This window comes from Pleurodeles waltl, chromosome 3_2, assembly GCF_031143425.1.
Source record: "Pleurodeles waltl isolate 20211129_DDA chromosome 3_2, aPleWal1.hap1.20221129, whole genome shotgun sequence".
Taxonomy (NCBI): Eukaryota; Metazoa; Chordata; class Amphibia; order Caudata; family Salamandridae; genus Pleurodeles; species Pleurodeles waltl.
Genome location: NC_090441.1, coordinates 96658031 through 96683744, shown reverse-complemented (window position 1 = coordinate 96683744; position 25714 = coordinate 96658031). Strand labels below are relative to the sequence as shown.

General features: G+C 44.8%; 1 protein-coding gene across 2 annotated transcripts in view; it reads right to left on the bottom strand.

The window, feature by feature from the left end:
* LAT2 (linker for activation of T cells family member 2) overlaps positions 1-25714 on the bottom strand; it is a 129572-nt gene that overhangs the window by 49013 nt on the left and 54845 nt on the right. Inside the window, exons 6-7 of one of the 2 annotated variants that reach the window (XM_069226896.1) lie at positions 25294-25322; positions 17177-17215 (exon numbers count right to left, since the gene is read on the bottom strand). In XM_069226896.1, coding sequence (XP_069082997.1) covers positions 17177-17215; positions 25294-25322 — 68 coding nt within the window. The remainder of the gene's footprint in view (positions 1-17176; positions 17216-25293; positions 25323-25714) is intronic. The other variant, XM_069226897.1, reaches the window with a different exon arrangement.

The window sequence follows — 25714 nt, the reverse complement described above, 5'->3', positions numbered from 1 at the left end:
TCACTGTCTGAAAGCATACATTCTATTTTCAAAAATAAGCTGTTCATTTTAGACAACTAAAATCACTCCCCCAAGACACAAACTTGTCTTTTCGATGAAACACTACTTTTCTGTCAAAATATCAACTTTTCATTTTTAGAACATACACATTTGAATCCTCAACTCCAAGTAATCAGTGTTGCCCCCAATGGAACTTAAACACCAAAAGTCTTATGCAACTAATCACAATCCTCAGAAATCAAAGGATAATTTCCAAACTCTCTGGTCTCATATCGATCTCAACAAGAAGTAAGACTCAGGGATGGTCAGGAGGCGGTGCAAGGAGGATGTGGGCATTCAGAGAGGCGATGAGCTATGGCAGGTCTACTGCTCCCAGACAAAAGCCATCTCCTTGAACCACAGCATCAGCTGCTATAATTTAAATTACTCCATATGATATATTTTATGCCAGCAGGATTAAGCGCTTTTAGTCTAGATGTAGAGCTGCAGTGCACAACATGTTGATGCTCTAATACCGATTTTATGGATTTAGCCTGGTTGTGCCCTGTGATTGCAATCTATTGGGACATGGTATTCTCTGTGCTGTCCACAGTGGTGGAGCTGCAGGTGGTCCTATGTCCTTTACTAGCATTATTGAACTGTGTCAAAGATCTCCCACTCTCAGTGAGACGTGTTAGTGAAATGGCACTGCAAATGGAAAAAAAGAACACTGTACTGTATTGGAGGAGAGGGCCAAAACTAACAAAAAAGAGATCAATCAATCAATCAGGTGTTATTTGTATAACCGGCTTGTCACCCGAGTGAGTATACAGGCGCTTGCTGCAGAAGTTTATTCGAAAAGTCAGGTTTTCAGTCCCCTTCTGAAGTGGGTCAGCGGGGTGCGGTGCAGAGGTGGAGAGGAAGGGCGTTCCAGGTTTTGTCTGCAAGGTGGGAGAAGGACCATCCTCTGGCAGGGCAGCGATGGAGAGATGCATATAAGATATGTTCTAATGTAATGAAATGAGCCAAAACATATGATCTACTTATGTCCCAAGCCTTTCCCCAAATGCCAGTTGAGGGGGAGGAATGTGAAAAATGAATTTCTTTCATAGTCCATGTGGGGAAAGTGGTGGAGGACAGGTGAGGTGAGGTTTATACGTTCCTCTCCCTAAGCCAGTTGAGGGGGAGAAATGTATAAAATTAATTTCTTTGAATAGTCCATGTATGAAATGTAGTGGAGGGCAGGTGAGGTGGTGTGCTCTCTGCTTGCTAGGTGTGAGAGCTGGCTATAAAATTAGAAGCAAGTTACAGGCAGAAGGCAGCCAGGGATATCCTGAGGTAGGCATTAGGATCGTAAACTATGTATACAAAGAGTTCACATGGCTAGGATTACTTTACTGAATTAAACTGTTTATCAATACAGACTTTTAGTCCTATCAACTTCAAAATGCTCGTGTGGCAGTATTGAACATTGTCAGTCTAATGTTGAATGGCATGTTGCTAAGCTCATCTCCAATTGTGTTATAATGTTTATGAGATATTGTTCATCACTACTGGTTCTGCGATGCTACGCTATGCTATATTGATTTGCATAGCACACTAATCACCTGAGAGGGTATACTGGAGCTTGGGCAAGTGGGTAGGTTTGTGGTCCCCCAAGTGCATATACAAACAGCAAAGTATTTAGCCTCTTGCAGTACTCAAGAAGTGAGGAGGAGGCTTTGATGTATGGAGGGAGGTTGTTCCATGTCTTGGTTGTGATGTAGGAGAATGAGCAACCTCCAGTTTTGCTTTGCCTGGTTTGACTGCTGCAAGCAACATAGTGAATTAGGACACCATATTGTTTCACTTCTTAGCAACTAGTATTACCCGTTGTGCAAGTCCCCTAGATTATTTGCACTTTACCTAACAGACACAGTTTTGATTAAGTTGCGGGCTGGCCCATATAGTCATTTATCCTCCCTGTGTCCAAGTTTATCATAAATTCTCAATTTAGTCTTAATAAATGTGTTTAGACTCAAAGACCCCCTGCAAATATTGATATGTTGCTTCAAATGCCCAATCCTTCTCCTCCATGCACAGGAGCCTCAAATGCCCATTGCAACCTCCTCCAGTATCAGGTGCAGTGTTGCAATAACAAGTTCTGACCTCAACCCACCAGAGCAGAATCACAAAGATTCCACTCCTCCTGCTCCCCGTTTCTGTCCTCTTTACATTACGGGTACAAGGGAGGTGAGGCCAGTGATGGAAAGGAGCTCTGATGGTTGCTGTACTGTAAGTGAATGGTGCTGGCAGGCATGGAGAGTTTGGCACACATGCACACTACAGCACCAAATCTGTCCCTCTGGTGGTCCCGGAGAACCTCAGTATGATTCTGGATGCAGGAGGATTTGATGCCTTGATTCTTAGGGATTTGAGTCTGCCAGTCTGTGTTTCTTAGAAGGCTCACTGACAGAATACTTCAGGGTTCAGCTCTCCAATGGTTTTCCTCTTTTCTGCAGTGATGCACTATTGAAGTTATTTAGAAACTTGCTTCTTCTTCTTCTGTACATCAAATGCCGTTCAGAGTCCCACAAGGTTCCTCCTTGAGTCCCATGCTCTTCAACATTTTTATGTCCCCCAATTGGCATACATCGTGCAAGCTTTTGGTCCCACACTGCTTTTTTATGATGATGACAGGCAAACTGTCCACCTTGGAGGACAATAGATTTTCCAGTCTTAGACCATTCCTTGTTTCTGTAGCTCAGTGGATTGGAGAAAACTGCTTTAATTTAAAGTGCAATAAAACTCTGGAGTTTTGGTTGTGGGAAACTAACTGCATCTCTGCAGACTACAATGGTGGCCAGAAGAACTGGGGCCGTTCCCTGTTCTGAAACAGGAGGTCATAGATCTGGGTATTTGGCTGGACAGTAAGCTCTTGATGGACCATTAGATCAACAAAGTGTTTGTAAGGTGTTTTGGCATTCTGATATGTCTGAAAAAGATTATTTGGCTTCCCCCTGTTTCGAAAGGACAGTTGTTCAAGCAATTATCATCTCTCACCTAGACTACGGAAGTGTGCTTTATCTGGGAACCTCCGTGCTCTTGTTGAAGAGACTTCAGTCTATTAAGAATACTGCAGCTTGTTTTCTTTGTCATGTCCCACGACATGCTTCAGTCTCCCCCATCTGTAGAACCTTCACTGAGTTACTATTGATAAGCGCACAAAGCCATGACTCAGAAAGGCCCCCAATAACCAAGAAATCTTGGGCCAGGGTTATCATTATTTTACGAAGTGCAGCAAACCACCTTGCAGCTGCTCTGCATGAATGGAAAGGGCCGGAATGTGCTCTATTTAACTTGATAAGGTGCATTCCTGTCATTTCCTTGCACGTTCCAACCCAGGCATCCTTGCACCTAGTGCAATGGTGCCTGTGTTGCAGGCAGGATTGTTTTTGTGCGGGAAGGGGCACCTTCCTAGAGATAAACCATTCTCAGAGGCTTTTCCCTCTTTCTGAGTGTGCTGAAGAATGCAGCATAGTTAGAAAGAGGAAACAAGGAGAAATAAAGCTATTTCTCCTTGTTGCACCTCCTCTGGGTGGCGTAGTTTTTTGAGCTACTCCCAGGTTCACTGTTTGGTATGTCTGGGAATGCGCCAAAATCCATGGGTGCATTGTGGGAACATCCATGCAACACCCACGGAACGTCTCCCAAGAGCAGAGTAACACAAGGCAGTGATTTGCATTGCCTAGCATTATCCCAGATTTATCAAGACGCTCAGGGCCACACAAGGTGGCCTCATGTGGCTTGATAAATCTGACTTAGGTCTTGCATCGTCCTTGCGACTTCTTGTGTGGTGCAAGCAAGGCACACAACCATGATAAATATACCCCTTGGTGTCTCCATGTTTCTAAGCATCTTCTTCGCTCATGTAATCTGAATCTAGCAGTAATTCTTTGTGCCAAGCTACTAAGACAAGCTCTTTCAAATGCCTGGAGCCTGAGTTGTGGAACACGCTGCCCCCCAGGTTAAGACACTATGGGCTTCATTACGACCGTGGCGGCCGGCGGTAAGCTAGCGGTAACACAGCCAACAGCCTGGTGATGTACCGTCAGTGGATTATGACCGTGGCGCATAAGCCACCGCCATACTGCCACCCCTCCAACATCATAATCCCCAACCGCCAGCCTGTTTACCGCCATGGAAAGGCTGGTGGTAAGGGGGACTCGGGTGCCCTTGGGGGCCCCTGAGTGCAGGGGCCACCAGGCACAGCCCCATTGTGCATTTCACCGATCGAATTTCAGGCAGTGAAATGCGCAACGGGTGCTGCTGCACCTGCTGCACATCAACATTGCCGCAGGCTCTATTATGAGCCAGCGGCAATGTTGATGTGACTTTTCCGCTGGGCTAGCAGACGGAAACAATGTTTATGTCCGCTGGCCCAGCGGAAAAGTCATAATAGGGAGCCACCATTACCGCCAGCACTGGCGGTATAGTGGCGCCCGCGGCTTCGGCGGTCTTCTAGTAAGACCGCTGAAGTCGTAATGAGGGCCTATAGCTCTCTGTTTATGTTAGTGCTGTGAAGTCCTGTGGGGGTAGCCATGCGCATTATAAATTCTGAAATACTAGTAGAGAGGTGAGCTAGTCTTAGGCAGCATTACATAAGCAGCATAGAGCACTGAACCACCCATATCTTTTTCACTTCCACACGTCAAAATGTGGTAAAAGCTGGAACCATTTGCGCTTACATTAGGCTACCATCACCCATAGGAGGCAGCTGAGAAGAAACATAACTTGCAACAGAGTAAATACAACACAAAGCATTTACCACACATATGTGTTTACCGTGCATGGCTTTACCAGGAATATACCTTTACCATGCATGCCTTTAGAACAAATGTCATTGTTAAGGCATGAATGGTAAAGGTAGAGGTGTGGTAAACGTTTTAAAGATAAGTTTTTATTTTTATTTTGTAAAGGCATGAATGGTAAATGGGTATGCATGGTAAAGGTTTTAAAAGTAAGTACAGGTAAGTATTAAGTGGTTTGAGTGTTTGTGCATATATATATATATATATATATATATATATATATATATATATTTTTTTTTTTTTTTTTTTTAAATCACTTACAAAAACAAAGGTTACAGGGACACTATAGTTAGGTTCACATTTTAAACGTGCAAAACAACAGAAATTCACCAGTTATAGTTAGAGTTACCTCAAGTAACTATAACTCGTGCCCTAAGGTAACTATAACTCACGCCCCCGCCATGCACAGTTTTTTCATTAAAAATGAAAATATTATATTGATATTATCAATGATATTATCAAAGATGTCATGAGTGCCGTAATTTGTGGGGTAATTGTGGGGAATACGTGTGTTGGGACCCCTCTTTTTTTCTCGGACCCCCATGGACCGGTCACCCCGAAACTTATCATGCAGCTGCTGACAGGACTGCCAATTTTTATTTTGGAAAGTTTAGTGAAGATTCGTCAAGCAACACCAAAGATATAGGCAAGTAAAAAAACGCTTTTTATATAGAAACTAGGTTGTCATTATAAACCGCCACAAGGTCATATATATATATATATATATATATATATATATATATATGACCTTGTGGCGGTTTATATATATATATATATATATATGTGTGACCTTGTGGCGGTTTATATATATATATATGTATATATATTACCTTGTGGCGGTTTATATATATATATATATATATATATATATATATATATTACCTTGTGGCGGTTTATAATGACAACCTAGTTTCTATATAAAAAGCGTTTTTTTACTTGCCTATATCTTTGGTGTTGCTTGACGAATCTTCACTAAACTTTCCAAAATAAAAATTGGCAGTCCTGTCAGCAGCTGCCTGATAAGTTTCGGGGTGATCGGTCCAGGGGGGTCCGAGAACAAAAGAGGGGTCCCAACACACGTATTCCCCACATAAATTTGTTTATATATATATATATATATATATATATATATATATATATATGTTATTTGGAGGGTTTAGGGTGGGTTATTGGGTGGTAAGGGAATTATATATATATATTACCTTGTGGCGGTTAATATATATATATATATATATATATATATATATATTACCTTGTGGCGGTTTATATATATATATATATATATATATATATATATATATATTACCTTGTGGCGGTTTATAATGACAAACTAGTTTCTATATAAAAAGCGTTTTTTTACTTGCCTATATCTTTGGTGTTGCTTGACGAATCTTCACTAAACTTTCCAAAATAAAAATTGGCAGTCCTGTCAGCAGCTGCCTGATAAGTTTTGGGGTGATCGGTCCAGGGGGGTCCGAGAAAAAAAGAGGGGTCCCAACACACGTATTCCCCACATATATTTATTTATATATATATATATATATATATATATATATATATATATATATATATATATATATATATATGTTATTTGGAGGGTTTAGGGTGGGTTATTGGGTGGTAAGGGAATTATATATATATATATATATATATATATATATATATATATATATATTACCTTGTGGCGGTATATATATATATATATATATATATATATTACCTTGTGGCGGTTTATAATGACAACCTAGTTTCTAAATAAAAAGCGTTTTTTTACTTGCCTATATCTTTGGTGTTGCTTGACGAATCTTCACTAAACTTTCCAAAATAAAAATTGGCAGTCCTGTCAGCAGCTGCCTGATAAGTTTCGGGGTGATCGGTCCAGGGGGGTACGAGAAAAAAAGAGGGGTCCCAACACACGTATTCCCTACATATATTTATTTATATATATATATATGTTATTTGGAGGATTTAGGGTGGGTTATTGGGTGGTAAGGGAATTTTGGGTATGGATTTTGGGGTGGTAATGGCATTTTTAGGTTTTAGGGTGCACATGGGTTGGGGTTGTAAGGGCTTATTTTAGGTTTTAAGGTGGGGAAGGATTTTCGGGTGGTAAGGGCATTTTTAGGTTTTAGGATGGGTATGGGTTTTCGGGTGGTAATGGCATATTTAGGTTTTAGGGTGGGTATGGTTTTTTTGGATGGTAAGGGAATTTTTATGTTTTAGGGAGGGTATGGGTTTTTGGGTGGTAAGGGGTGTTTAAGGTGTGTATGGGAGTTTGGGTGGTAAGGGCAATTTTAGGGTTTAGGGTGAGTATAGGTTTTGGGGTGGTAAGGACATTTTTAGGTTTTAGGGTGGGAATGGGCATTTTTTTCAGTTTTTAAGGTGGGTATGGGTTTTGGTCGCTAAGGGCATTTCTAGGTTTTGGTATGAGTTTGGGAGTGGTAAGGGGTGTTTAGGGTGGTATGGGTTTTGTGGTGGTAAGGGTATTTTTAGGTTTAGGGTGGATATAGGTTTTTGGGTGGAAAGGTGTGTGTGTATATATTTATATAGAGGGGTTATACTTACCTCTTTATTTTTTACCACGCATATGTCTTTAACAACCATGCCTTTACAACACAAATTTCATGGTAAAAGCATGCGTGGTTAAGGCATATGTGTGGAAAAAAATGTCCTTTTGAGCGTATGCATGGTAATGACGCATGTGTTGTACTTACCGCGTTGTAAAGGCATGCGTGGGAAGTGCATGCGTTGTACCGTTATACAACCGCAGCTGAGAGGGTAGGAAAGAGGCAAATGTTAGGAGTTCCGATACCTTGCCCACGCAAAAGCCCCTCGATTGCCTCCTAATTATTCTTTTCTGCCCTAAAATAACAAATCAAGGCCCCCTCAAGCTGCGCTCTACTCTACACCAGCAGCTTCGACAATGACAAACATCTGCGCTTCCTCAGCATTCTTCTGACTTTGAAGTTATTGCTGAAACGATTTTCTTTTCAAAGATGTTTTACTGCCAAGGCCTTTAAACATTCACGTTGTCAGCGTCCTGCTTTTATCCCTCCCTCACGACCTTCATTTGGTATTTTTTCCACGTCTGACTCAACTCCCTGAACGTATGCACTTCAGAAGGTGGAAAGAAAGTGCGCCACTTGCATCGCCACACAACCCAGAGTTTAAGATCTTTTTATGATTAGTTTTTGATTTAGCTTTGATTTATCTTTGTTAGTTTATTTACTTTTGCGGAAGCTGTGCCAGGAAAAAAATATTGCTTCAAGCAGTGCTTAATTTGAGCTGGTGGTTTCCGGCACAGGCACTTATTTTTGAGGGCCCCTATTGCTCCCTTCTGCCACCGTAGCATCATTTTTTATGCTAATGTGGCCCAAGAGGCCAAAATCACTGCACCAAATTTACAAAGTGCATGGCACCACTTTTTAACCCTTTGCGCTACATCATGCCTGCGTCAGGCATAATGTATGCAAAGGGGGCATTACTCCATGATTTATTTGTGTATTTTTTTCGGCACTTTTAACGCCTGCTCAGAGCAGGTGTCAAAAGGAGGCACACCATTGTTTACAATGAGCCTCAGTGGGCTTTGCAAGATTGACGCTAGTTCCCCTAACTACCACCATGGTGCGGGGGGCCTTCTTAAATCAGGCCCTTATTCTTCTGCCGCAAGCATTAGCTGCTAGCAAAAGACCCATATGGGAAAGACGGAGGAAGAGAAAAACAAAAAAGCGTCACACAGGGAGAAAGCAGAAAGCTGCAGGAGTGAACTGAAGGGGCAGGGAGTGGCTGCAAATGGATTAAAAAGGCCCGAGATGGCTTTAGGATTACGCTATCTCAGTATATAGTGCTGGCACATTTAATGGCAGCAGCCGCATGTTTCAGAGGAGAGCTTTGGGCACCGGCACGTTTTAATTTACAAATTAAGCACTGGCTTGAAGGAGTCAATCTTACAAAAACAACAGAATATGATGACATCAATTCATACAGAACCTTTCACAGCATTTAGAGGCTAACAGCATGCACATACAAAGAACAAGCAACCCCAGCCTGGGAATACCCTCTTCATTCTCAGATGGGGCCATGTCCTAGCAATCTGAGCTTTGCTGTTCCTATGAAGCTGGAACACCTGGGGTACGTACAGATGGTTAGGTGCCTTCTGTAATGGCACAGAAGAGCTAAAGAACAAGGGTACAAACCCACTGGGGGCAACTAGTTCAGATTAATTCAAGCATTTCCATCCATTGCTTTTTTTGGTATTACGTGCGTCGGTTGAGCCTTCTTTAGAGAGCTGAAGCAATGTAAATAAAGTCTGAACATGAAAGAATTCACCCTACTCTGCCCCTGAGGAACCATCCTGCTCTCTGGATGAGCAGGGCACATAGGACTAAAGTGAGGGTGGGACTGATCCTGCAGGCACAAGTGTAACATTGAAATATGTGACACCCAACGAGTAATAAATCAAGTATTTACTTGTGCAGCTATGCTCTACAACGCATCTAAGTGAGTGAGCTTGCACACTGACTGCCAAGACTGCCCCACTTCTCCCCAAATGCATGATGGTACATGTAGTCACACGCAGTCTTTACTGTAGATAAGTGGTTGCTTGCATGTAGACACGCGCCCCAGTGCTTGGTAACCTGCCATGTGTTTCATACTTTCAGTATTCTTCTGAAGGGTAAGTCTTGATGGGAGGGAGAAGTCTTGCTGCTGCATCATTCATGGATAAGTGCCGGGCTCCAGAAACCAAACCACAAGCTCCTGTAATGAGCAGCAGCCTGCTTCACATAATCAAAGTGCGGGGGTTGCATCCTGGCTGGCACGACTGCACCAGGTCTCCCCAAATGCATGATGGTACATGAAGTCAAAACACACAGGGCCTGATTACAACTTTGGAGGAGGTGTTAATCCGTCCCAAATGTGACGGGTATACCACCAGCCGTATTACGAGTTCCATAGGATATAATGGACTCGTAATACGGCTGGTGGTATATCGGTCACATTTGGGACGGATTAACACCTTCCTCCAAAGTTGTAATCAGGCCCACAGTCTTTACCACCAGTAGATAAGTGGTTGCTTGCATGTGCAAGGACAACCTAGTGCTTGGTAACACGCGTCAAGGATCACCAGGTACTGGGCTTCTCTTGAACACAACCACTTTACTACTTCTCAAAGCGAAAATGTTTCCATTTCAAATATATGCTTTATATAGGCTTTTACTGGGCTTGTGTTTTTTTTATGACATTAGGAGCAATTTTAGTAATAAAACAGCCGAGCCAGTCTTATGTCATATTTTTTTAAAACATTTCTATCGACTTTGCTTGAAGGATGTTTTCAAGATAACATTGACAGACAACATGGGAGAAACTGTCTGTCTGTCATTGATATACACGCAGGACAGACACACTGCACCTCAAAGACATTCCTTTCCGACTGCGTTATTTGTACCAGAGGTACATGGCAGGTGTTCCCATCTGCAGTAAGGTGCAATATCGCTCTGTTCCATATTTAATGTCACACAGAAACTATAGTCAAGGCCACTGGAATTATGCGATTTTGAGGACGCAACATTTTCCGCATAACTACAGTTCTGCCGCATTTGCCACTCAATCCATCATCAACTGCATAATCTGCAGATTTTAACAAATTGTTTCTAGCTCAAATGGATCAAATGTTACTTAAAACCCTGCAACACGTGCGGCTGTGCGGGGGCTGCCCTTTGAAAAGTATGACTGGTCAACTTTCTGATGCTTAATGCTGTATTTGGGTGTCAACTGGTACTAATGAGGTGAACCCTTTGCCCATTTTATGTTATCATGTGTACAAATGAGAATGAGGCAATGCTATCACAAATTGTGCCACATTATGCAGCATGATTTGAATTTTCTTGCAGCAGAATTTGGTTACCCTGCCACATAAGGTGGTCCTGCTATGCTGCATAATTTCACTGTCCTGACTATAGAGAGAAAACAAGGGAAAATATTTTTTTTTTTTTTTTTTAAATTTCATTTTGTTCAAGATAGCTGTATTTTTAAAATCAGGGTAGCATTTTTAAGGCTTCAAGAAGGAAGTCACACTCAATTCTCAAACCTTGAAACCCCAAACATGTATTATCAGAATAAAGTGTTCATATCTACAGCACCATAGAAGCTCTTTAACTTAAACCAACACTAACTGTTAAAGCAGCACATGCCAATTACAGCCTCAGCTGAAAGACAACAAGGCTATCTTTGCCACCTTGATATAGAATTTGTTAATATATATGAAATCAGTACAGCTATAAATTCAGGAATACCAGAAAACACCAAAGCAATGGGTTTACCTTTCAATCCGACCTGGGGTCCGATTCACAAAGCCATTTGCACTCATAAATCTACGTTATGAGCGTCAATGACAGGATTAATAATTACAGGAAATTCACAATTAAGATGCCTTGCACGGGGCAGAAGTAAATACTTTTCCAGGGTGGTAAGAGGGATGAAACACCCCCTAACTTCGGGAGAGTCTCTGGGGAGGGGTTACTCCACTGGAAAAATATTTTCTCCAGAGAGAAAAAACAGAAGGAAAGAAAAATGTGTTATTTAACACAGGCTAATAACAACGGACCCCTGCATACAATTCTGCATACGGGCCCACAAGCTCAAAACGAAAAAAACAGAAAAAACACAAGTGCTGTGGTCAGGCCCTCTAGCAGCGCAGCGGTTTGCGGGGGAGTGGGAGAAAAGGCCATGGACCTAGGCCAGGCCCTGCGGCCAGTACCCGGTGCACACGGCCCAGTGTTTAGCTGCAGATGAACTTAAAAAAACAGAAACCAAGAAAACAAATTAGTTTGTGGATATTGGCAAAAGTGCATAGTGTGAGCACAGCCTCAGCACATCACATCAAAAACACATAAATACAAAACCAAAGAAAAAATGGAAACAACGTGAATTAGCTAGATAGAAAGTACTCAGACCAGTGCTTAATTTGTGCGTGTTGCTTCCGGTGCTGAGCACCAGCACTTATTTTTGAGGGCCGGGGCTTATTCTTCTGTCTCAAGCATTTGCTGAGAGCAAAAGACACATATGGGAAAGACGGAGGAAGGTAAAAACGAAAAAGGGTCATAAAGAGTGAGCTGGAGGGGTAGGGAGTGACTTTATATGGATTGAAGAGGCCCGAGATGGCTTCAGGATTGCGCCACCTCAGTATTCTGTGTTCCCACATTTAATTGCAGCAGCCGCGTGTTTAAAAGGAGGGCTTTGGGGACCGGCACGTTTTTATTTACAAATTAAGCACTGATTCAGACAAACCTTACAGCCAACTTCTGACACGAAGAGTGAAGAACTTGGAGTTGCAATGGTAACAGAGATCCTGTCTGCTCATTGTCAGCGTTGTGCATTCCCTCGAGTCAATTCTGCACCGAGCAAGACTAGCACACAGGAAGGGGTGTCCATCAGGCTCACACCCTGCACCATCAACAGTATACATCTAGGATGTGGCTTCATACATTGCTACCCTAGCTGCACAGCACTGTACAGCCAGGGGGTGAGATACAGCAAGGGCAGGAGTAGACGGCATGGTTAGGGTGGGCAGATGTAACTCGGGGGAGCCCAAGAAACAGGGACAGTGGGTCAAGGAGATGGAAAGGCATGGGTGGGCACTGAGGAAGGCCACAATTTAGGGGGCTGTTGCTTGTGGGGTGTCTCACATTTCTACTGGATAGTAATCCAGATTTTTGGGGGATCACAAGGGAAACCCTGGCATCTTGTTTCCTCTTTCTTCTCTGCCTGCCCTTCAGAACAAGCACCGACAAAGCCAAAAGGTTTCGCCATTGTGATATCTATTGGCTTTGTCAATGGCAAATGTGTGGACAGTAAGAGGGAGGGCAGGGGCATGACACAGAGGGGATCAGGAATGAAAGATGCGTGGGAGCAAGAGGCAGAGTTTTGGGGAGAGGGTGCAAGAGACAGAGGGGTACAGAGCAGGAGAGGGAGGGACATGAATCAAGAGACAGCAGTGTATGGAGTAAGAGTGGGGTAGGAGGCAAGAGACTGGGGTAGCAAGCAGGAGACAGAGGGATACAGAGATAAGAGAGAGAGTGTTTGGGAAAGGGAAGAGGTAGAGATCAAGAGACGGGGTAGAGAGCAGGAGATAGGGGTAGACAGCAAAAGACAGAGGTGTAAGGATGGATCGACCGAGCACTACTGGACCAGACAGTGTGGTAGGGAACAGCAGAGAGATACTGAGGCAAGGGCTGATGTCAGGAACGCAAGTGAGAGGTCTGGAGGAGATACGGAGGGGTAAGGAGGAAGACAGGGGCAGTCTGCAAGAGACAGGCTTGTCTTTCTAGTAAGAGTTGTCGGCTACGGAGCATGAGACATGTAGGGAGAGAGAGTGTGATGGTGAGGATTAAGTGATAGGTACGTGGCGCACGAGACAGGAAGAGGCAGAGCATTAGAGAGAGAGATATTGGGGGGAGCGAGGTGCACATACAGTGCAATAACTCCCCAAGACACAACGGCTGAGGCTTTCTCACCCAACCCAGCTGGCGGTAGGGGAGAGGAGGGGCAGGAGAGGGAAAAGAAAACAAGCATTTGCAATGCAATGGGTCTCGCGTTTGCTCGCGTTAGAGCTATTAGCGTTGTAAACTCCAAACCGGACTTTACTTGCCACATAAACTAATAATGAAAAGTAAAACAGTTTCACATATGCAAGTCAATAGTCACCATGAGCGTGAAGGAGATGCAGAAAATGAAACAGAAGTTCGCTTGCAGTGAAACTGATCAGCAAAAGTCCAATTATCCATGTTACAGGCAAAAGTTCAATTATCCAAGTAACAGGGTCGATGTCGTGCAAAGCGCTCAACTTCTGCCCAGCGAGATCACGCTGCGCAGGAAATGAAAAGAAAAAGTAGTCCAGAAACCAGCTGAAAATACGTAGCCTCGTATGTTTTCAATAGTTTACCGGTGCGCTCGAGGAGAGCTAAACACCAGAAAAGGCCTGACATATGCATACCTTTCACAAATGGAATCAATCGATTTTTAAAAGGCAAGCCCACGAACTAATGAAAGTGACGGGTGTGACATGGGCATGTTTAGAAGCCCACAGAGAGATTACAACATGGTCTAGAGCGCTTGCGCGCACTCAACCCTAAACAGAAAAGTGCAGCAATGTGAGCCATAGACAGACAGCTGACCTGTCAGAGAGCCAGCAGCTTCGAGGCAGCGGTACAGTACAAGGATAAAAAAAAACAGAATGATAACGGAAATGCAGACACGGTGACAAGAAAACAAGTGATAAAGGATATACAGAGGGACAAGAATTATTCAACTCTTAAGCCCTATAAAACTACCCTTCTCTTGTTAGGAACCCATCTCTTGCAGCCTAGTGCCTTCTCTCTGCAGAGCTGCGCACACGCCCTAAAAATACAGTGCATAGAAGAAACTGAGAAAAAGGGACACATAGAAGACCAGCAGTGATGGGGGTCTGGAAAATATGAATTACACTGCCATTTCACCAGTTAAACTTCAGTATTTAAAAAGGTTATTACAACCATAAGTGGCAAACAAACTGTTCATGCAACTATTTGTTCCTGTTTTCAATTACATAACAGTGATAGTTGGGCAATTACGTCGCCCTGTGCGGTGGCCCTTTGAGCCTTTGATTTTATTCAAATGACGTCATCTAGTATTATCTACTAGGTTCACGTCGTTAATTTCCATTAGGCAGCCACCTGGGAGTTGCTTACTATCTTCCTTATCATAATGAAATAGCATGCGTCACAAACTGCATTTCCTCTAATTAACGTACTCAGAGCCTTTTCAACAAGCTTCTTTGCACTGTGACAACAATGCTCGGTGGCTGGAATTGTGTCTGTTACTACTCTTGAAACTGCGCAGCCTTCCTTCCCGGCCAACAGAAGGGACGAGCTGCGATCATAGAAAGCAAAGAGTACTTTTAAAGAAGCGTGTGCCATGCTCTCTTATGGAATGCTTGTTCTGTACTGATTTAAAAAAGTACCTAGAGAAAGTAGCCACTAGAAGGACACTGGCCAATAGCCAATGACCAATGACCAATAACCGGAAGATGTACTTGATCCAAGGTACATGCAATGACAGCAGCAGAGCAGAAGACCACGAAAGTGGAAGCAGGTGATGTGCTGGCCAATAAAAAGCAAGTAAATTCGAGCGATGTTGGGCTAAACCAATGGTAAGTTCAGGAAAGTAAGGGTGGATTCTAAGCCCCTTTTAAGATATTCTTTTTATTAACAAAAGACTTTGCAAACAGCGCACAAGCGCACGCCGTGCAGGCAAAACCTAAAAAGCCTTGCACTGAGATGTGGTGTTGTCGCCCATCTGATGTAGCGCTAGAGTAGACCTACACAGGTGCATTTATGGTTGAAAATACAAACTGTCACCCTCAGCAAATTTTACACATGCAGCAGATTTGGTGTTTAAAATGGTCTGCACATAATACAATGGAAATACACCTAATGAGATATACATATATATTTGTAAACAGGTGTGCTGGCATCATTCTGGCACTTATAGTAATTTTATACTGACATTATCCTAGTAATAATTTGTCACTGAGATATTTATGGCAATACTTTGGTATTGGGACAGTCCTTCCTCTGTTTCAATTTGGACATCACAAAAATGGCAAATACATACTGACACATACAGAGGGTGATTCATACAAATGTTACTTTGGTGGTAATTTCAGACTATTATACCACAGGTAACTTAATGCTAGAAGCATTCCAGTAGTAATGTTTACTGACAAGATATTTCTAGTAATTTCATAGGATATCATGTTACAAGTAGTTTCATACTGACATATCCCTACTACTACTTTTATTCTATCAAAATCCTTCTAGTAATTCATGCTAACACCATCATACCAGCAACATAAAATTGACCCAGTATGTGGGAAATTTCATATGAACTTCACTCCAGTATTACTTTCATGTTGACGTGAGTGTATGGGGGTAATTTCATATGACCATCACTACAGGAGTAATTACGTGCTGACTTGAACGTATGAATAATTAGCGATTTAGGGTTTTAATAATTATGGTGGTCATTATGACCCTGGTGGTCTTCTGACCGCCAGGGTAAAGTGGCAGTAGCACCGCCAACAGGCTGGCGGTGAATACCGCCACATTATGACCATGGCGAGTTTGCCTCTGACAACCTGCCACAACACCACTCATACCGCCACGGTGGTATAAACCGCTGGGCCGGAGATCTTCATATCTGACCCGCCAGCCCCCAGAGTACCATCAGCAGTATTGTGACCCGGCCTCCTGACATGTTTTCCACGGCTGTAGCCCCGCCACGAAAACCATGGCGGTAGGGCTACCGCTAACAGGGAATTCATTCCCTGTCACCGGTAGGTGGGTCCCTCACCCCCCCCCACCAAGCACCAGACCCTCCATACAAACACAAGCCTCCCCCACCCCCCAATCCATACACCAACCCCCACTCCATACACTAACCTCCCTCCCCAATCCATACACTAACCGCCCCACCGCCTCATATGCACACACACCCGCAGACACACACACACTCACACACACGACACCCATTCATGCACCCGCACACAGGCATACACCACACAACTGCCCCCACCCCCCACAACCATACACGCATTCACCCCAACATGCATTCATACACGCATCAATACAGACATCCAAACACGCACTCAGGCACGCACACACAACACCCCTCAACCCACCTCCCCTGTCAGTCGATCACTTTACCTGGTGGTCGTCCGGGAGGGAACGGGATCCATGGCACTTGCTCTGCCACCAGCGCCCCGTCACCACAACACCGCCACACCTATTGCTAGGTCGTAATAGGCGTGGCGGTGTTGTGTTGATGTGGCGGTGCCAGCGGAGCAACCTCCACTGAACCGCCAACCGCCATTATGGTTGCTGGCGGCTCTCCACCCAATTTATGGAGGAGAGCCACCAGCAGTCATAATATGGCGGTCTGTAGACGCCATCACTGGCGGTCTTGTGGCTGGTGGAACTTCGGCCGCCGAAGTCGTAATGACCACCTATGTGTCTACGGAGAAATGCATTGGTACATAGGGGCCTTACTCATCAGGATTCTGAGAATACAGCGAATTTCCATAAACTCCAGTAGTGATTTCATGCTAGTTGTAGGTTTTGCAATAACCTAGGACATATACTTCATAGTAATCTTATATTAATGTCCTATTACTAGTAATCTAATAATTACATAATTCTGATAGCAATGTCTTCCTGGCATCCTACTGCTAAAAATGTAATTATGACATACTTTTGGTAGTAATAACTTTTTGATATTATCCTGATAGAAATCCCAGTGCAATATATACATACCTCTTGAGGCATTTTGATATCTGGGTTCCTCCTTAAAGTCTGAAAATAGATGTGGTTACAATAGTATCATTTTGAGAAGCTGATTCTGAGGTTCCAACAACACTAGGGATAAGGTTGCAATTAAATTCACATTTAAATAATTATTTTTAAAGCTGTGAAACACAGGGGATTTTGATGTGATTCTGCAAGAGGTTAAACTATTTCTACACATATCGGTCTGGTGGACCCACCGCTGCAGAGTGGACATCAGAGCGCTGTGCAAGGTCAGTGAGTTAACACACTGATTCCCTCTAGTGCACTCCTTATGTTGTGTGATACCTGAAAACAAGAAGAATGGACACTCGCTGGGCAACAGAAACACTTAAATAATTGGACTTGCACACTATAAAAAGCTGACTGTAAGTCAACAGTTGGTTCAATTTGATCCATTAATACGATTTGTTATCAGATTATTCACTGCTCTGTCTCAAAAGCACTGAAAAACTGGTTTTAAGATCTGGCTTGACACTAGATCTCATGTGATAAAAAAAGATTTCAGGAGTACTACACAGAGGGATTGCGGTGCTGCCTAGATGTTGGTTCACCTGAGCACAGCTTTTGATTTGGTATAACCTGTGTGCTTCCACAGAAAAAGGTGCTTACCCTAAATGAAGCTGTGGTAATGTTTTAGGCCTCTGTAAATGCAAGCACAACACTGCAAGACAAAGTGAAACTTACCAAGTGGAAGGAACACTGGGATAGGAAGGCACAGACAATGGGGCATGGAGTCTGTGGGACAGGAAGGAACTGAAACCAGGTAACAAGGACAGAGGGAAGGGAAACAGGTACCCTGGGGAAGAGTAACATGGGCAATGAGACAATGGGACACATGCTGAAAAAGAGAAACACTGACTGTGTGGCAGAGAAACAATGCTACCTGGGACATGAAGACAAAGATGTAGAAACTGGTTGAAGAAACCAGTGGTCCAGGAAGACTGTGAGGCAGGGAAACACTGGGCAGGGAAGTACGGGCACGGGGGCAGTAGAATTCACTGAGATATTGGGGCCGAGAAACAGTGGTGCTGGGATATGCAGGCATGAACACAAGGACGGTTGCAAAGTCATCCTTTTGCCCTGTCCACCCCCATGTCTTGTTGCTGACTGGTGCTGATGGTACCTGACTGTGCCCTGGCCTCTGCTAGCCAGACCCAGGCCAGTGCTACGCTGAAACACACACATGTAGTAGAGTATACTATGTATTAGGGTGGCCTTGCACGACAGCCCCTATAAGTCCCTCGCAGATAAGAGGGCAAGGGGGCACCAACTACCTATAAGACCCTAGTCGATAATGGGGCATGGAAGTTAGAGGCCCAGCAGATGTGCTGCCTTTTGCTTGTGGGTACTGCTGGGGGTTTTCTGTCATTTTTAAATGCAGCCTGACTATGCAGACTGCATTTAAATGGAAATGGTGTCCCAATTTGACTTTGGTGCTATGGGCACTTTAAAAGTGATAACTTAAATTATTTTTACATATTAGGTACCCCCAGGGTTTTCCCTACATGTCCCAAGGGTGGGAGCTTATGTAACTATAAGCAGGGTCCTTATAAAATATGTTTTATAGTTTTATAAGCCCTGGTGAGGGAAAACTGCTCATTTCATGTCACCCCCATTGTAGATTCTGGCCTCCATAGGCTAACATTGCAATATTGTATTTGATTGTATATGTTGTTAGGAAAGTTGTAGAAATATCATTACAGGACTTAGAAAGATTTGTTTTGATAAATCCAGCAATTTGCCGTTGGAGAATTTATCATAACTTGTACAGACAAGAAGTTATGAGTCTTTTATTTCTGTAAGCCAAAATCCAGCATTCAGGAGGTCCCCCCCTGATTGGTCAGTGCTAACTGGATTAGCAAGGCTGCTTTGATTAGGTGATAAGTGGCTGTCCAGGGGCTAGCTGCTGAAGGGAGCTCTGCTGTTGCACAGGAATGCAGAGCAGGGGGAAGGGAAATAAAACATCCAGCCTCAAAAGAGAGCAGGACAGGCAGGGAATGCTAGGCCACCTACCCCCACATCCTGTATCCCTCAGCCAGGTAGCAGGCTTAAGGAAGGAATTTGCAGATGTTAGGAGGAAGAGAGCTATGGAAATGAGCCACACTGGGAGTTGGTTTAGTTCGCTCTGAATGGTATTTTCTGGGACAGGAATATGCCACACTTTGGAGGGAGTGGTTACGCACCTGAGGTGTCTTCCTGCATTCTATTGGTCAGGGGTGCGTCACTTCCTGATGCCCAGGAGCTGTGAATAAATATGTGAGAGGTGCATAGCCTCTCAGCTCTGCTGCCTGAAACTACAAAAGAAATAATGACTGTCCTGCTGGAATCTGGACCTGCACCTTTGGCCTGCACTTTTGCGTGAACTGCGCCTTCTGCATAATCTAGTACTACAGCCCCGGGGACTGTGCCTTGCTTCAAGAAGGACTCAGGAGTGGACGCCCTGCAGCTACAGGTTAACAACGCTTCTCATGCATCATCTCCAGCAAGAGTCCCCAGCCTGTAGGGCATTCAGTGGACTTTTAAGAATTTGGCCAGTTGCATCATGGGAATTGTGGTCCCAACTGTCCAAGGACCATCCAGTAGATTCCAGACCCAGATTTGTGTTTTCGACCCTTTGAACTTACGAGGAGGACATCAGGAAACACTTCCTGAAGTTTGGCGAATTTTGGTAAAAAAGCTTCAGGAGGTGACCGACTCAACCCAGGAAGTCAAACTGGCGAACCCTCACCGCGGCCCGGCTTGGATTTCAAGTTCGTCCCGCTGAAAAGCTCCGGAGGTGAGACTTCCAGGATGTGACTGGGAGCTCCCTGAAAATCAGGCCGGTGAGCCCTCACCAAATCCGTCCTGGTGAAGAGCATCGAGGGCCCTCGGAAGAAAAAGCTCCAGAAACATTTCTAAGTGTGAAGGTAAAATTTTGACCGAGGCCCACCGCTTAGTGTATCCGACCAGGGCTCCATCGCGGTTGGCCTCAAACTTTGACTCTGGCCCAGTCTACCGCGACCAAATGTCCTAATTTGGCGCTTTCTGTTTCTTAGCACTAGACAGTGTTTATTCTTTAAAAATTAATATCTCCGGTTCCGGTGTGTTGTGTCTTGATTACTTATTATACTGGTGTTTTTGAATGCTTTGCACTCTTGTCTCCTGAGTTAGGCCTACCTGTTCGGTTACAGCTACCAAGGGTTGAACAAAGGATTAATTTACTGAGACCTTTACTGACCCTGTATTGTGTTACCGGCCTAATTGCCAATGGTAGGTGCATACTTACCACTACCAATAACCCACTTTCCAACAAGGTCACAGACACTGGGACCGTGAGACAGGCATAAAGGATAGACAGGAAGTCACTAAGAGAGGAAACATGGTCACACATCACAGACACTGTGCAGAATAACATGGACACTGGGAGAGGGAGACGGACAAGGACCCTGGAACACAGAAACAGGATACAGACAGACAGAGAAACAAGGACATTGAATAGGGAAACAGGACACAGACAGGAAGGAAAGGACACTAGAACACAGAAACAGGACACAGACAGGGAGACAAGGACACCGGTTCAGGGATACAGAACACAGAAACAGGAAGAGAAAGAGAGTGGACAAGGAAACATGTTGTAAGGAAATGCCTCCTTGGCATGGTTACCCCCTGACTTTTTGCCTTTGCTGATGCTATGTTTTGAATTGAAAGTGTGCTGAGGCCTGCTAACCAGGCCCCAGCACCAGTGTTCTTTCCCTAACCTGTACTTTTGATTCCACAATTGGCACACCCTGGCATCCGGGTAAGTCCCTTGTAACTGGTACCCCTGGTACCAAGGGTCCTGATGCCAGGGAAGGTCTCTAAGGGCTGCAGCATATCATATGCCACCCTGGGGACCCCTCACTCAGCACAGACCCACTGCTTACCAGCTCGTGTGTGCTGGTGAGAACAAAACGAGTAAGTCGACATGGCACTCCCCTCAGGGTGCCATGCCAACCTCACACTGCCTATGCAGTATAGATAAGTCACCCCTCTAGTAGGCCTTACAGCCCTAAGGCAGGGTGCACTATACCATAGGTGAGGGCACCAGTGCATGAGTACTGTGCCCCTACAGTGTCTAAGCCAAACCTTAGACATTGTAAGTGCAGGGTAGCCATAAGAGTATATGGTCTGGGAGTCTGTCAAACACGGACTCCACAGCACCATAATGGCTACACTGAAAACTGGGAAGTTTGGTATCAAACTTCTCAGCACAATAAATGCACACTGATGCCAGTGTACATTTTATTGTGAAATACACCCCAGAGGGCACCTTAGAGGTGCCCCCTGAAACCTTAACCGACTATCTGTGTAGGCTGACTGGTTCCAGCAGCCTGCCACAACCGAGACATGTTGCTGGCCCCATGGGGAGAGTGCCTTTGTCACTCTGAGGCCAGTAACAAAGCCTGCACTGGGTGGAGATGCTATCACCTCCCCCAGGCAGGAGCTGTAACACCTGGCGGTGAGCCTCAAAGGCTTACCCCCTTTGTTCCAGCACCGCAGGGCACTCCAGCTAGTGGAGTTGCCCGCCCCCTCCGGCCACGGCCCCACTTTTGGCGGCAAGACCGGAGGAGATAATGAGAATAACAAGGAGGAGTCACTGGCCAGTCAGGACAGCCCCTAAGGTGTCCTGAGCTGAAGTGACTCTAACTTTTAGAAATCCTCCATCTTGCAGATGGAGGATTCCCCAATAGGATTAGGGATGTGACCCCCTCCCCTTGGGAGGAGGCACAAAGAGGGTGTACCCACCCTCAGGGCTAGTAGCCATTGGCTACTAACCCCCCAGACCTAAACACGCCCTCAAATTTAGTATTTAAGGGCTTCCCTGAACCTAAAGATTTAGATTCCTGAAACTACAAGAAGAAGAGGACTGCTGAGCTGAAAAACCCCTGCAGAAGAAGAAAAGAAGACACCAACTGCTTTGGCCCCAGTCCTACCGGCCTGTCTCCTGCCTTCCAAAGAAACCTGCTCCAGCGACGCTTTCCAAAGGATCCTCAGAGGACTGCCCTGCTTCAAGAAAGACAAGAAACTCCCGAGGACAGCGGCCCTGCTCCAAAAAGACTGCAACTTTGTTTCAAAGGAGCAGATTTAAAGACCCCTGCAACTCCCCGCAAGAAGCGTGAGACTTGCAACACTGCACCCGGCGACCCCGACTCGACTGGTGGAGAACCAACACCTCAGGGAGGACCCTCCGGCGACTCTGAGACCGTGAGTAACCAAAGTTGTCCCCCCTGAGCCCCCACAGCGACGCCTGCAGAGGGAATCCCGAGGCTCCCCCTGACCGCGACTGCCTGAACCTAAAGTCCCGACGGCTGGAAAAGACCCTGCACCCGCAGCCCCCAGCACCTGAAGGAACGGAACTTCTGTGCAGGAGTGACCCCCCAGGAGGCCCTCTCCCTTGCCCAGATGGTGGCTACCCCGAGGAGCCCCCCCCTTGCCTGCCTGCACCGCTGAAGAGACCCCTTGGTCTCCCATTGAAACCTACAGAGAACCCGACGCTTGTTTACACACTGCACCCGGCCGCCCCCGCGCTGCTGAGGGTGTACTTTTTGTGCTGACTTGTGTCCCCCCCGGTGCCCTACAAAATCCCCCTGGTCTGCCCTCCGAAGACGCGGGTACTTACCTGCTGGCAGACCGGAACCGGGGCACCCCCTTCTCTCCATTGAAGCCTATGTGTTTTGGGCACCTCTTTGACCTCTGCACCTGCTGGTGTGGTAACTTTGGGGTTGCTCTGAACCCCCAACGGTGGGCTACCTTGGACCCAAACCTGAGACTTGTAAGTGATTTACTTACCTGCTAAAACTAACAATAACTTACCTCCCCCAGGAACTGTGAAAATTGCAGTGTCCACTTTTAAAACAGCTATTTGTGTTTTATGTGAAAAGTATATATGCTACTGTAATTATTCAAAGTTCCTAAAGTACTTACCTGCAATACCTTTCAAATGAGATATTACATGTAGAATTTGAACCTGTGGTTCTTAAAATAAACTAAGAAAATATATTTTTCTATAACAAAAACTATTGGCCTGGATTTGTCTCTGAGTGTGTGTTCTCCATTTATTGCCTGTGTGTATGTACAACAAATGCTTAACACTACTCCTTTGATAAGCCTACTGCTCGACCACACTACCACAAAATAGAGCATTAGTATTATCTCTTTTTGCCACTATCTTACCTCTAAGGGGAACCCTTGGACTCTCTGCATGCTATTCCTTACTTTGAAATAGTGCATACAGAGCCAACTTCCTACACATGTCATTGAGACAGGAAGACAAGGGCAGTGGAACAGAGAAACAGGACACAAGCAGGAACACAAGGATACTGAATAGGGAAACAGGACACAGACAGGAACACAAGGATACTGAAGAGGGAAACAGGACGCAGACAGGAAGGCAGAGACACTGGAACAGGGAAACCGGTGCAGCATACCGAACATGGAGACAGAAAGAGAACGACAAGGATAAGGAAACATAACACTGAGACAGGAAGACAAGGAGACTGGAGCAGGTGAACAAGACGCTGGGACAGGAAGATCTAATGATTGTCCTCCAGAGGACAGAAGAGGGTTCAAAGCACAACTGTACTAAGACACAGATGACTCTCCAGCCAGCAAACAACTGACTCTAAAGAGAACACAGCAGTCATAGCACTTAAGTGCACTAGAACATGGGCGCAGCAACATTCCACCCCCTTTGTTTAAATGTACAATTGCTACTATGTACACAGATACAACAGAAGACAAGGACAATGGAACAGGGAGACAAAGACAGTGGAACATGAAATGGCACACTGGGACAGGAAGACAAGGACAATGGAACAGGAAACATGTTGGGACTGGAAAACAAGGACACGAGCAGGAAAAGATAACACTGGGACAAGAAGACGAGGACAATGGAACAGGGGAACAGGACACAGACAGGAAGACAGGGAAACAGGACACAGGCAGGAAGACAAGGACAATGGAACAGGGAAACAGGGCACAGACAGGAAGACAGGGAAACAGGACACAGGCAGGAAGACAAGGACAATGGAGAGGACACAGGCAGGAAGAAAGGGAAACAGGACACAGGCAGGAAGACAAGGACAATGGAACAGGACACAGGCAGGAAGAAAGGGAAACAGGACACAGGCAGGAAGAAAGGGAAACAGGACACAGGCAGGAAGAAAGGGAAACAGGACACAGGCAGGAAGACAAGGACAGTGGAACAGGGAGACGGGACACAGGAAGACAAAGACAGTGGAACAGGGAGACGGAACACAGGCAGGAAGACATGGGCACCGGGTCAAGGATACCGAACACGGTGCCTAGAAGAGACAGAGACTGAACATGAAAACAAGTCACTGGGACAGGAATACGAGGACACTGGAGCAGGGAAACATAAACGTGGGACAGGAAAACAAAGAAGATGGAACCGGGAAACAGAGCACTGGGGCAGGGAAACGTGGCTTTGGGGACTCGATGATACTGAGACTGGAAGACACTGCACTGGGAGATATCGACATTGGGACTCAGAGATATAGGTATCGGAGAAGGCACACGAGCATCCTGGTAAGCAACTGCAGCGTCCACACCATAACACACCAAGCGCTATGAGGCAATACCAGTTGCTGCAGAGAGTTATACACATACAAAGAAAAAATATATATCTATGTTTGCTACAATTGCTTGTATTTTCTTGAATGTTATATTTTTGTATTTTGATATGGCCACACTATTAAGTGTTGAAAGCACGCTGAAGTATTCAAATGAGACAAGCAGAGACTATGTAAAAGATCTACAGAATTAAAAAATAAATGATTTCGAGCACTCATGAAACAGTGTACCCAGGGCTGTGCTAGTCAGACCAGTTTTATCTCAGTGTGCGCCGCCCAAGTTTGCCCAGGGCTGTGGGGTGTTTGACATTGCACTATGACTCGCCTACCATAAAGAGCCCTGGTGGGTAGGTCTGAGCGGCAGGTGAGCACCAGATATCGAAAAGCAGTAGTTTAAGCACATCTGATGGGAGTGGGTGTAGAAGTGCAAATAGAAGTGGCTGGGATTGCACGTGCTGGGCACGCGTCACTCACCTTCCCTTCCGATGGGCTTTTTCGTGAGCCTAGAAGTAATAACAGTGTTACATGAAACCGCTTCAATGTGCACATGAATGACAATTTAAATGATGAATGACTTTTGGAAGGAAGCGTAAACATGTTCCAGGAATTGCTCTTTAGCGTAACACCGTTTAAAAAAAAATTGAAATAGCATCATGATGTGAACATTATCTTTTTATTTAGCTCCTTATACTAGTGGTTAGCATGTTTGTAAGCACTGCTGTCATTTTTCAACGAATGCAATCGAGGCACAGAGAGTTCAGGTGATATGCCCTTTAAAAGTCCCATGAGGCAATGTAAAATGTTAACCATCATTTGAATAATATGGGATTAAAGAGGGGCATTCAGCTGAATTAAAATCATTCTCGAGATCTTCAGGCAGTGATACATATATTCA